At 53.4% G+C, this 12,671-nt stretch overlaps 4 protein-coding genes across 4 annotated transcripts; 2 read left to right on the plus strand and 2 right to left on the minus strand.

Moving 5' to 3' along the window:
• Positions 1 to 68: 68 nt before the first annotated feature.
• Positions 69 to 4,850, plus strand: J4E78_002326 (uncharacterized protein; the record flags this gene model as incomplete). The annotated part of the gene is made up of 2 exons (XM_049362973.1): positions 69 to 3,521; positions 3,573 to 4,850. The coding sequence occupies 2 exons, from the start codon at positions 69 to 71 to the stop codon at positions 4,848 to 4,850; spliced, it is 4,731 nt and encodes a 1,576-aa protein (XP_049225565.1).
• Positions 4,851 to 6,014: 1,164 nt separating this feature from the next.
• Positions 6,015 to 7,382, plus strand: J4E78_002327 (uncharacterized protein; the record flags this gene model as incomplete). Its single annotated transcript, XM_049362974.1, has 1 exon — positions 6,015 to 7,382. The coding sequence occupies one exon, from the start codon at positions 6,015 to 6,017 to the stop codon at positions 7,380 to 7,382; it is 1,368 nt and encodes a 455-aa protein (XP_049225566.1).
• A 472-nt stretch (positions 7,383 to 7,854) lies between these two features.
• On the minus strand, positions 7,855 to 8,747 carry J4E78_002328 (uncharacterized protein; the record flags this gene model as incomplete). The annotated part of the gene is made up of 2 exons (XM_049362975.1): positions 7,855 to 7,914; positions 8,265 to 8,747. 2 exons carry the CDS (start codon positions 8,745 to 8,747, stop codon positions 7,855 to 7,857), a joined length of 543 nt encoding a protein of 180 aa, XP_049225567.1.
• A 365-nt stretch (positions 8,748 to 9,112) lies between these two features.
• On the minus strand, positions 9,113 to 12,304 carry J4E78_002329 (uncharacterized protein; the record flags this gene model as incomplete). Its single annotated transcript, XM_049362976.1, has 4 exons — positions 9,113 to 9,447; positions 9,496 to 9,617; positions 9,668 to 12,147; positions 12,218 to 12,304. The coding sequence occupies 4 exons, from the start codon at positions 12,302 to 12,304 to the stop codon at positions 9,113 to 9,115; spliced, it is 3,024 nt and encodes a 1,007-aa protein (XP_049225568.1).
• Between the last annotated feature and the right edge of the window lie 367 nt (positions 12,305 to 12,671).

A 12,671-nucleotide genomic window follows, 5' to 3' on the forward strand; every position in this document is an offset into this window, starting at 1 on the left:
GGTGAGCAGGCCTCGGAAAAACACCATTGCACGCGACTTCCACGCTTATTGCGCGCGCACCCACCCCCATGGCTACCGCAGACAACGCTCCTGCCCGGAGTGCTGAGGCCTCGCAAACAGACGAAGCCGACTCCACACCCTCCACCCCCACGCTGGCACCCGCACACGAAAACCACATGGCGCACGATATATCAGACGCCGACGACGTCAGGGCTTTCGACCAGCCCGACTCGGACCTGCCGCCGCTACCGACCGAAGAAGACGACAGCATCATACACCATGTCATCGAGGAAGAAGACGCGCACCATGGCGAAAGCGTCTTCGAGGATCGCGAAATGCAGCGCCAATTGATGGACATCGAATCGAGCTTTATTCCCGAGGCGCCTGTCCACGTCGAAGCACCCCAAGGGCAGTCCGGCGTAGACGATACCTACCTGTTCGGGGGCTCGCCAGGAAATTCCCAGCAATCGGCTCGACCCATGGACGACGATGCGGATATGCAAAGAGTCATGGACAATCTGGAGGAGCTGACAAAGCCAAAGAAGAAGCCAAAGAAGCTCGAAGTGCGTAGTGGGAACACACCGACCAAGTCGCAAGCCAGGAACAGCCACCACAGCAACTCCTCCTCCTTTTCCGAGGCTCCGACGCCTGCCGACGCTTATAAGACGCCTGCCGCCAGACGTCTGGACTTCGGAGAAGACGACTCAATGGATGCGAGCACCGCAACATCAGAGGTCGCACCTTCCTCGCCCGCTGCAGAAGCCGCGCATCGAAGCCAATCACGCGCCTCGGCAGGCAGGTCTACAGAACAAGCAGCTGGAGGAGAAGGCGCGCGTCAAGCGGACCAAGCTGCAGCAGCTGCTCAGCCAAAAGAGGTGGACGTGCGACGGCCGACATCCAGTGCCTCGACAGTGAAAGCTCCCGATTTCTCACAGATTGAAGAAGGTTCTTCTCTTACGAACGAGAACGACTCTAGCGTGGATAGTTCAGCCATGCCTCCACCACTGGTTCCCGCGAGCGCGCAGAAGATCAGCAAGCGACCCAGCTACCTACAGCACCGAGGTTCAAGCCAGCGGTCATCCGTATCGTCCTTCACCAACCGCTCTGACGCGTCTGGAGATGGCGGAAGCAGTGCGAGTCTCGGCGCAGACTATGCTTTGCAGACTGGTGGTGCTATTCCTCGTTCGAGCGGACCACGGGGGATGAGCCTAGGACTGTCAAGACTGCCAAGCTTGGGAAGCATCGCCTCGTCTATGTCAGGATACAGCGATACCAACCCCTGGGAGAAGGGACGGAGTATTAGCACGAACTCACTGTCCGCTTTTCTTCAGCCGGACAATAGTCTAGGTCGTCTGGACGAGGAGGTGCCTAACAGTGCGACTCCACCAGAAACACCACGCGCTCCCAGTGTGCAGCCCGCCCCTACCGACACCGTTATTGCGAGACATATCCAGGACATACAAGTACCAGACTCTATTGCGCGCGACTTCCGGGCTAAGCACTCGCGATCGCCAGACAAACGACACATGGCTACTCCCTTCACTCGCAGTAAACACAATCTCACACTAAAGGAGCAGAATAGCAAAATCGACAAGCTCAGTAAAGAGAACTTTGATCTTAAGCTCAAAATCCATTTCCTCGACCAAGCGCTGCAGAACCGGTCTGATGAGGGAGTCAAGGAGATGATCTCGAAGAACGTCCAACTGCAAACTGATCTCGCGACGGAGAAGAAGGAAAGCCAGTCGATGCGCAAGAAGATTCGTGATCTGGAGCGAAGGCTCAAGGCTCAGGAAGAGGGACACGCCACCGCTAGAGATGTTGGCAGTGGCTCAGAAGACGGACGAAGTGTCCAGTCATCTAGGCAAGCCGAACTGGAGGAAGAGATCGAGTTCTTGCGGGAGCGCCTAGAGTCTACGGAGATTACAGTGGACCAGTGGCAACAGGAGGCTCTTCAGAAGGAAGCTGATAATCGACGCATGGCTGATTACATCAAGACCATGCGAGAGAAGAGCTCTGGTGAAGACTCTGCTGGTGTTGACGAGGCTATCAACATGTGGAAAGAAGACTTCGAAGAGGAGCGTGCGAGGCGCGAGCAGGTGGAAACCCGCTGTCAGCAAGCAGAGACCGAGACCGAGAGGCTTCGAGAGGAGCTTGAGCGTCTGAAAGATCAAAACCAGCAGATGCAACAGATGCAGCACTCGACAACGAACCATCACATGAACAAGGTCTTTAACAACTCACGGCGCATGCACCAATCCTTTGCTGCCCGTTCGAACTCTGGATCTGATGGGAATGAGAATACTGCGCCAGTCTCGCTCGGCGGCACAAGTAGTACTTTAGTGGAACATCTGCAAAGCGACAACGAGAAGCTGCAACGAGATCTCCACGCACAAGCTTCCATGCTCACTTCAAGGAACCGAGAGAATCTTCGACTGAGGGAAGAGAACGAAGGCTTGAAACTCACAATTCGCAGAGGAGATGCTGGATCGACAGCCGGTGATAGCATTCTGGAACGATCCATCTCCCGCAACCACATGAGATCCGTTTCGAGAGCAAGCGGCGGAACACGTTTGACCCAGCAAAGCGATCCCGATCGAGAAGACTTCGAAAGCAAGAATGCTGCATTGCGAGACGAGCTATCGCAGCTGAAACTTTCATACAAGGAGCTTGATGACCAGCTTAATGGTCATCTCGATATGCTTGAGACCACCGAGAACAAGGTCAAGGAGCTGGAGAGGGAGATAGAAGCACAGACAGAAGACCTACAGGCACTAGCAAGCGAGCGCGACGAGGCTCTGGAGCTGCTACAAGACAAAGAGCAGGAAACTGAAGAGCTCAGACAAGAAGCCCTGGATACGGTGCAAAGGTTGGAGATTGACCTCGAGCAAAAGCAAGCGGAACGTGACCGTCTCTACAACGATCTGGAAAACACCACTGAAGACTTCCATGCTCTACAACAAGAAATGAAGAATGTCAGTGAGAGTCTTTTGCAGCTCGAAGACGATCGGGATGCAAGCCTTCGCAAGATCCAGAACCTTGAATCAGAGCTTGGCGACGCCAATGAAGAACTGAACAGGCAAGATAAGCTCCTTAGTGAGGAGAGGTCGAAGAATGAACGACTTGATGTCCAGCTTGAGTCTTGTCAGGGTGAGATCGATTTCCTGAGAGAAGAGCAAGAGGGCGACAAGATCAAGATTGGCGAGCTGGAATCGGCGCTGAACCATACTCAAGTCACATTACAAGAGGCTAGAGAGCGATCTCGGGATCTTGAGGAGCGCATGGCCGAGGAGAGGCAGCAACGCGATGCCTTGGAGACCCAAGAGAAACAAGAGGTGGAGAAGATCATCACCGAACTCAATGGTCAGTTGTCGAAGCTTAAGGAAGAGAGCAGGAAGCTACGAAAGAATCTCTCAAGCAAGGAAGTGGAGGCATCCACTTGGAAGCAACGGCATGACGAGTTGGAGCAAATGCTTCGTGAGTCACTGGGCAACCTTAACGGCACGAGGTCGAGCCTCTTTAAGGTAAGTGATGTTACTCCCGATCGTCTAACAACATACTAACTGATCGTTCAGGATATCGCAAAGCTTCAACGAGATCTCCAAGCGACTATGCAAGAGCTCGATGTCGTCAAAACCGATCTTGCGGAGAAAGACCGTTTGCTGCGCAACCGCGATGCTCTCTTGGAGAGCACTGGCATGGAGAGCCGCCGTCTTTCAGAGCTGCTCGAGCGCGAACGTCAAGGCCGTCGACAAGACCAAACAGCATTCGAAAACGCCAAGCGTGGTCATCAATCCACTACCAGGGCGATCCAGCAACACGAATCGAGGGTTCTGGAACTTGAAACCCTTCGTAGTCAGGATCGGCAGAGACTCCACAGCCTGGAGAAACAGTACAAGGAGCAGCTGCTAGAACGAAACAACCTGCTCTACGCTCTGTGGAATCGACTGTCCACTCTTTGCGGCGCAGAATGGTCCCGCAATAACGCTCTCATCAACGGAGAACTGACTTCCATGGAGCTCATTTCTAGGAACGTCCCGGGCTTCCACAAGAACATCATTCTTGCGGTGAGGACCGTGGAGGGTGTCATTGGTGCCTTCAAGCAAAGAATTCGCAACATAGAAAACAATCTGATCCGCGACTACCAAACTCTCGAGCATAGTCTAGACTCTCGCGCCAAGCGACTTGACCAGCTCGAGAAGCTTGTAATGGCCCAACGGCAATCGATTGGAAGACCTAGCACTGTCCGTGGCGGTATCGTCGACCTCAACACCGCGGAAGTCAACAAACTGCGTACTGAGAACAAGACCTTACGATCCGAGGTCCAGACCCTCCGCGCCATTACCGCCACGACGCAATCCGGTAACGATGTTATCGTCAGCCGCTCACCATCACGTGCTGCCTCGCCGACCTCCTCCAAACGTGCCAGTATGGCGCAAACACTATTGCGTGCTCACTCCGCTTCTGTCGTGGAGCGTTTTTCGACTTCGAATTCGTCGACGCCGACGCCAGGCCATCCCTATCCCGCCGCTGGACCGCTTCAGCCAAGCGAACAGAAGTGGATACATCGACTTAAGGAACTCGAACGGCGTTTGAAAGCTGAGCGTGAAGCCCGACTCCTTGACCGAAGCGGTGCCCGTAAGAGATTAGAGCAGAAGGTAGAAGAGAATGCGGACCTCAGGGCCGCGCTTGAGAAGGAGAGGGACCGTCGAGACGAAGATGGCCCAGATGATGTCCAAAGGACTGCGTCTGCGAGTGGCAGTCGCATCGGTGGAAGTGGACGTGCCAGTGTGGTTGGCAGCGTGAGACACACTAATGGCAGTGGCAAAGAGAGAGAAGAGGAGATGTATTAGTGCATTTCCTATGCGGTGACTTTTCCCTTCTTGTACCAACCTTTTCTTCCTTTCTTGATAGATGCTTTAGCGATTTGCGTTCGACTTTCCGCTTATCTTTTCTTACGACATAACGAGTGACGAGGTTGCTTGGTCGGCGCATATAGGCATTATGGGTACACTTCACGGAGTAGTCGTTGCAAACCATATATTAGAGGAGTGGACGTATAGCATGTTTGTAATTGAAGGCGTTTCCTTACAACTCGTAGTACATGGTGTTCCTCTATGTATTTGAGTACGCCAATCACGACTAACATCTTATGGACAGCACCTCAATGGCAAAGGGACACCCGTGTAAAGCAGCCATTCAATGTCATGTGTGGGAGCAGATCAATCTCGGCATAGGTGAGTTAAATTAATCGGACGCCTTATCGAACGCGGCTCGCCGGAATGTTGCCTTTACTCGCTACCCGCTACCCTGCAATGACTGTCAACCCTCTGGCCTTTAAAAGATAATTCTCATCCTTCATCAGCTCAATTTCCTCTAATCCCCTCTGACGTCGCGAAGCATTGCTGGGACATGTGACAAGCCGCCGGCAAACAGCATACTCGCCTCCGACGACTCTCTCACCGATCTGCTACCTAGTTGTTGAGGCATAGTGCAAGGCAGCATCTATCGAAGTTTGCATGTGCAACACTTCAACTACTACACGTACGTCCTCTACTGTTCAAGCTGTCCTCTCACCTGTACCGTTGTTGCGTACGATACGATACAGACAAAGATTTTCTCAAGATTGAAATATGGGATCCAACACTAATCTTACCTGCGATTACCAGACCGCTCGCGAGCGCTTATCTATAAGCCAAAGCCGAAGTAGTCGCAAGTCCGCAGCTTCACCTAATCCTTCCGTTGGGGCTCCAACATCAAAAGCAACGACGCCAATACCCTCACAGGCCCTGCCTGTATCTGGTCTGTTTGCTAGTTTACTATTCGATCGCCAAAAGGTATACCAGCATAAACCGCCTAACTCCACGATACCCCGGACAGTACAGACAGTCGACACAGAAAAGACTATATCAACTGCGCGACAGAGTGAAGCTCGTTCTCATTACAACTCGCCGATACCCTCCAGGACTCATGTGCATCATCTGAAAGAAGCACATCCTGGCCACTTGAAGCCCACCATGGTACCGAAGAAACCTACAGTGAGTGGAAAACGAGCACAGCCGACTAAGCAAACACAAACTAAGAACACTGGAAAGGCTACTCTAGAGAAGTCAAAGAAGCGCAATACACCCGCGCGTGTGACTCCGCGAGCAGCGAAACGTCAGAAGACCGAGGCAAACAGCAAGAGAAAGCTGGACGACAAGGGCAGCATGGGCAACACCATGTCAACTATGTGGTCGACGACGGCTGGCAAGGAAGTCGACCTCATCACTCTATCCGACAGTGAAGACGACGGATATCAGCACGTGCGACAACGAAGGATTACTCGTAAACAGGAAGTGACCGCGGAATTGCATGGATCGAAAGTCGACATTGACGAGGACGCCAAGCCCAGTATCTCTGATTCCGTGGTGACTCCAGAACCCATTCACCTCGATTCAAGGCCAAGACTTTCGACTTTCGACCGACTTCCTAGATGGGACTTCGGCGGCATCTCTCCTCCCACAAGCCCAGCCAACCTCTACAGTGCACCTCCACGTCTGCGGCACGATCATCAAGACAACATGGCGGATTCGGAGGAGAAGCATACTAACGAGCAAGAACAGTCGCGTCCTGAAGTCGACACCGTCAAGGCCGAGCTCGCCCGACAGAAGGTACTCCACGAGAAGGAACAGAGCGATCGTGATTTGGCCCAACTCCACTCCAACAACGCGACTGGTCAACAACTCCAGACCCTTCACCGCGATCTCGAGACCGAACGCGAAAACCTGCGAAAGGCGAACCTGGACAGGGACAGGCTGGGCGTCAAACTCGACAACGTTACTGCAAGGAAAGATCAGCTAATCGGGGAGCTGCAGAGCGAGAAACAACTCAGAAAAGATGAGAAGGCGGAACATGAGCGCATACTCGAAGACGTCATGAACACCAAGGGTTCCGCTAACAGCTACCTGGTCCAAGAAAACCAACGCCTTCAAGCAGAGAACGAGAGCCTCCGAACCTCCGCCGCGCGCAAGTTCACGTTCACGTCTTCGCAGGTACCCCAGGCGCCGGCATACCCCTCGATCTTCACCCCAGAGTCCTCCCAAACCTCCCAAGCTGTCTATCTCCCTTCTCCAGCCCCGTCCTCGATCACTACACCCGGCGAGCTTACCGACCAGCAGAAAGCGGAGAACCTGAGGAAGAACTACCTCAACCTCAACGAGCGCAACAGCCGTCTCAAGTCCGCCGCGGAGAAGCTGACCAACACTACCAAGGGCATGGACCTGACTAGTTTCGGGGAGTTTGGCGTATATCTCAGGCAGATGAAGATCGTGATGGACAACGATGCCAAGAAGGGCAAAGAGAAGAAGGAAGAGGCCAAGAAGAGTGAGGATGATGCCAAATAGCACGGCTCATCAGCCTATGGACAGCATGGCCGCCGGAACTGGAGCGTGTGCGATGAAGAAGCGTTTCTTTTCCGATACATTGCTCTGACGACGGGTCGGAAGCTAGGGCCTGGGTATTACGGACATTGAGTTTGTGCTGCGCAGCGATGAGCGCCTTTTCTGGTATGGGAAAAGTCAATTGCTTAGATGCACATGAGTCGGCTGGTTTGCGTAGAGATATCTCATCGCAGATCATGTCTTTGGGGATATTCGCACGCAGGTGTGCGCGTTGACAGGTGCGCGTTGACAGGCACGCAGCGTGGCTGAAACCAGGGACTCATATGAATGCGATCATCTTCATCATATAGTGCGGTGCCTACACTTTTAGTTTGAGACAACTGTGACGTGAACATAATGATTGCTGGCCAACTACTCCAAAAAGCAGGATGATGCGACCCCAATTTGGTAGAGGAAGTTTCTACAGGTGAGGGCCTCAGAATCCATAGTGAATAGTGATAGCAACACCGTCAACATTGCACTGCCATCCAGGATACTGCCAAGTAAGTTAGTATGATAGCACATCCCCAGAATCTCGTATCTCAGACGTACCTTGGCTCTCGCCCAAACCAACACACGATCTCCCGGCTCCAACGCATCCAAGAAGCCTTCTCCACTACCCGCACCCTCGTTGCCCTCATCAACCTCACATAGCCCACTTTGATCCCATGAAACATGATAATCTTGATCAACAGCCATAACACGGTTTCCCTGGAGGTACCAAGCAAAATCCCCCTCACCACCCTGCGGCCCTTGCAGCGCACTCTCGGGCCTCTTGACAAGCGACCAACCGCGCCCCACCATATTAGTATGATAATCCATCGGACTACTAATCCAAGTATTTACCAAGCGTGGGGCAGGAAGTAGACTGTTGATATTCGATGCATCGCGCAGGATGGACACTTCAAGCCATGACGATGTGGAAAAAGTACCCTGCGTGTTCTCGCTCGTCCAGCCTTGGTCTTTACTCATGATATCGAAGTCGATGCGCTTAATTTTTGCTGTTTCGCCGCCTAGTTTGGCTTCTTCCACGATGGGGGTGGAGTAGGGGTTGGCTCCGAGACAGAGAGTTGCTGCTGACGGGTTGTTCATGCCGGCGCGGGCGACGATCTTTCGGCCTGACTGGAAAATCTCTACGACTGGCCAGTATTGCGCGTGCTCTAGTATGCTGAGGACCAGCTCGGTGGGTAGTTTGAGGGTCTTGAGCGCGGCGCGGGCGCGACATACGTCGGCGTAGGTTGTTGGTGTGAAGGGGCGAGTTGGTTCAGGTGGGCCTAGCAGCCAATGTATGCTTGGGAGCCATTGCCGGATGCCGCTGAAAAAACTCATTGCTGTGGAGAAGGTTTGCTTTCTCGTTTCAATGTGGTCATAGGAAGTGGTGGTGTGTCAAGGTGCAGCAGGGCAGCGCACGGTTGGGGAAGCTGCCTTGCGCTAGCCGGGGTCGCTGACCAAGGTTGCGAGATGATACCGGTTTTGGGTGCAACGGGCGTGGTCAGTCAAGATCGATGGTATCACATTCAGATTTTGCATCACAAGCACCAGAAAGAGGCCGCGAGTTTTCCCTGCAGGTAACATTGAGAGTCTTGGAGTCCGGAATCGCTCAATAGAACGCCCAGCTCGCATTTAAAATCTTCATTGTAGCTATATAGCCGTGTACCATCCTGTATCATGCTTCCACGGGATGTTTTTCCGACTCAAAATCCGAATTTGCTCTTCATAGCACCCATGACTAGTCCTCTCTTCTGCTTTCCGACAAACTTGTTGACGTCATTTGCCCAACCTGCACTGTTTTGTGAAAGATTGTCCATACTATCCGCAACAATGTTGAGCTTCTCCGTGCGCTCGTTGAGCTGGCGACTCGCCCAAGCACCCCATCCTTCTTGAGTCGGGGATACTTGGGTAGGATAGGACTGATATCCAGCGGCAGAAGAGCTGGCTGCGGTCGGATTGGCGCGGCGTCGTTCCTGCTCTGCCTCTGCTCGCTGCTGCGCCATTTGACGATTTGATAAGGGTCTATCAGGACCACCAACTAAGAGAAGTCAGTAATTGGTTGGGAATAGAAGTAAGAATAGCTTACTGAGAAGATCCATGTCGGCTGGTGTTACATATTGGGTGCCAGAGATCCATTGAATATTGCTGATAGTGGGTCGGGGCGGAATCAAAAGTTCTGGGTTGAGCAAGACATCCTTCGCGCGTTCACTAGATTTGGTCAGTACATATGTCATGGCTGGGGAGATGAGTCGACTTACTATTGCAGTCCCGTTCCAAAAACGTTGACAAGAGCCATTTCCGCAGGCCCTTTCCAGCCAAAGATGTCGCCAGTACTTGTAATGACTGCCTCAGAGAAGCGCCTGATGTCTAAGAAATCACTGAGGTTTACAGACCCAATCTCCTTCAATGCAGGTAGCGAATGCGCTCTCGCATATCCATCTCCATACAACCCAAGCATTGCGTAGCCCTTGTCTTCGTACCTCACTACAGTCGCAGCATCGCACAAGAACTGATCAAAGGTTTTGTGCGCTCCTTTACTTGTGGCGGGACGGAATAACCTCGCGCCTGAGGCTGTTGTGGCTAAAAGGACGCCGCTAATCTTCGAGCCAGTCCGAAGTCCAGCAACGGCAGACTGCGAAGCATATGCTGAGCGACCAGTTTCGGCGTGCATGGGGCTGATGCTGATAACCTTGTCGTCAAGCGAGCACACACCTGCAGGTTTTACTGAGTATTGGCCACTTGATTCTGGCAGTAGCTTGAAGGTTGCCAGGTGGCCAAGATTGGTACCGACGTGAAGTAGAATGCTGGAATAGTCGTCATCTTCGAGTGTCATAACACTGAACTCGAGGCAAGTGGGCCACTCCGCTTTGGGTGCTGCCTGCGTTGAGCTCCGTCGGAAGCTGGCGCGTTTGTCCGGCTTGACAAATTCCTGTATCGACGCTCTGTAGATAACAGCGGGCCCTCGCAAATCAATGATGGCCAGACTGCCACCCTCAAAGCCCGCAGCAACAAAGCCAACATCAGAATGTTTCAAGGCGGTGACTGGTCCATTGCCCTCGTCAAGCAAAGTAAAAGGCAGCAGTCCCTCTTTAAGAGCCGCTTCACTTCTTTCCGAGATATTGGTAAGCGCTTGCGGTTTATTGTCACCCGGTGGGTACTCCTGTCCAGCATGCCTGTTTACACCCCATCTGAATACCACTACTTCACCAGTCTTCAGCCCTACGGATAGTTCGGATGCTGCTCCTGCAAACGAGGTTTGTGTCACGTGTATGTGCTCTGGGCGGCCGACTGCTCGAGCTACGTCTACCTGTAGCAATGCAGGGTTCTCAATCTCATCGGCGTGACCTGCATCCCATAGTCTGATCGTGCCATCTGCATGAGCTGTCTGGACGATGTTTCGATTCTCAAACCGCTTGAGCGGATGAACAGCCTCGGCACCACCGATGAGGAATTGCGGACCGTGTTGGCGCTTCTCGGTCATGCCAAGCCACCGTGTACGCTCTACAGGCGCGAGATTTGCATAATTGATATACGGATGAACAAGCGTCATGGAGAGGTGCAGTTGATTAGTTGGCGTGATGGGCATTCCGCTTGGAAAAGAGAGAGTGATCAACTCCCCAGATGCAAGTAAGGCGAGAATGGCAATGGGGTCGTGGCAGCCAGCGTAATGAGGGGACGTCCTTGGAATGAGGAACAGGTCCACCACCTCCGTCCCAGGCGGGCATGGAAGTATCCTTTGCCTCTTGGGATTCTCGAAGTGATCGGATAGTACTTGCCAGGATGCGGTCGCGTAAACCGGTGTTCTACCCAGCTCGAAAAGCGTCAGACTTTTGGCGGAGATGTTGGATGGCTGTCCGCCAGCGATGAGGATAGCGGTATCGTCAGGGTCCTGGTTCGCACACCACGCAATCTTGAAGATGGGGGACTTGAGTGCAAACGATCCTTCAACGGCACCTGGGCTGAAGCTGCCTGGACCGGGCTTGTCTACGTTTGTATCGGTCAAGGTTCTCGCTTGTACGATGCGGCCATCCTTGGAATCCCATATAACGATACTGCTGTCTTCGTGTCCAGTCAGAACAAAAGTGCCGGTTGGGTGCCAGACAGCCTGGGTAAGCGGAGGTTCGCGGTCCTTGGAGACGGAGACTGGATCCGAGTCGCCCCCAGGGGCTCCTTTGGGTACCACATAGTTGAAGAAATGCAGGGCTTTGTTCTGCTTAAACGAGTAGATGACTGCGCCCGAGTTGTACCCAATGAGGAGGGAGCCGATATCTCGAGGGTGGAGCGAGAGCGTAACAACGGAGGTTAGGCGTGAGCGTGGAAACTTTTCCCTCCACAAGTTGGGTATTTTGAAGGGCGTAAGTGCCTCCCTAGCCAGATCATAGGCGTACACCTCACCGTGCTGTGTACCGAGCAGCGCGTAATCGATGGTAGGGTCGCAGTGCAGCGCCGTGATGCGGGCGGGAGGGGAATGGGCGTTGAGCAGCTTCTTCGTCTCGAGCGAAAAGACGGACAAGTCGTTCTTTGAGTCTACGCACAGTAGCTTCTCGGCGCAAAACTGCAGGATCTTGATCGAGGCGTTGCGCGTGGGCAGCGACAGCACCACTTCGACCCTCTTCTGTCCGAATATGTAGATCTGGCCGGGGCCATACTTGCTGTCGCTCGTGCCGACGGCGAGGAGGGATTGGACGGGGTCGTATGCGACCTGGGTGACTTTGGAGTTGATGCCGTAGTTGCGGATCTTCACGTGCTGTTAGCTTGCGCGTAGAGGGCTGGGGGAACGGCGGGGCGAGAAGACAGCGGGCGCGTACATGGTCGAGCACGAATGAATCAGGGCCCAGGCCCAGGGAGAGGTCGTTGCTGACACCGGCCTGCTTTCCACGCAAGAGGTGAGCCATGGTGGTGTGTGGGTCTCATGGTTTTGTCCGCAGAGACAGCGATGAGGACTGCCATCAGCGACCGTCTGCCCAGCTGCCTCGCCGGAAGGAACGCGTTGCGCGACGTCATTTCGGCAACTCTAAGCGCAATGCAGGGTCCACGCCACGTCACAGCCACAGCTAGCAGTCATGGATAATGCTCGACAGGTCTCCTTTTTCATAAATCTGTTACTTGCTCGAAGAGAGAGCCCGCTCAACTATGACACGCTGGCCCTATTAACTACGTGACATGCGTCGTCTACAAAGACAACAGTGCTTCTGCTAAACAAGAACATGTCCAGAAATGATAATCCTCCCGCTCGTTGCTACTGCCCGAAACGCCAGAAGC

This window comes from Alternaria triticimaculans, assembly GCF_023758025.1.
Source record: "Alternaria triticimaculans strain BMP 0046 chromosome Unknown scaffold_2, whole genome shotgun sequence".
Classification (NCBI taxonomy): domain Eukaryota; kingdom Fungi; phylum Ascomycota; class Dothideomycetes; order Pleosporales; family Pleosporaceae; genus Alternaria; species Alternaria triticimaculans.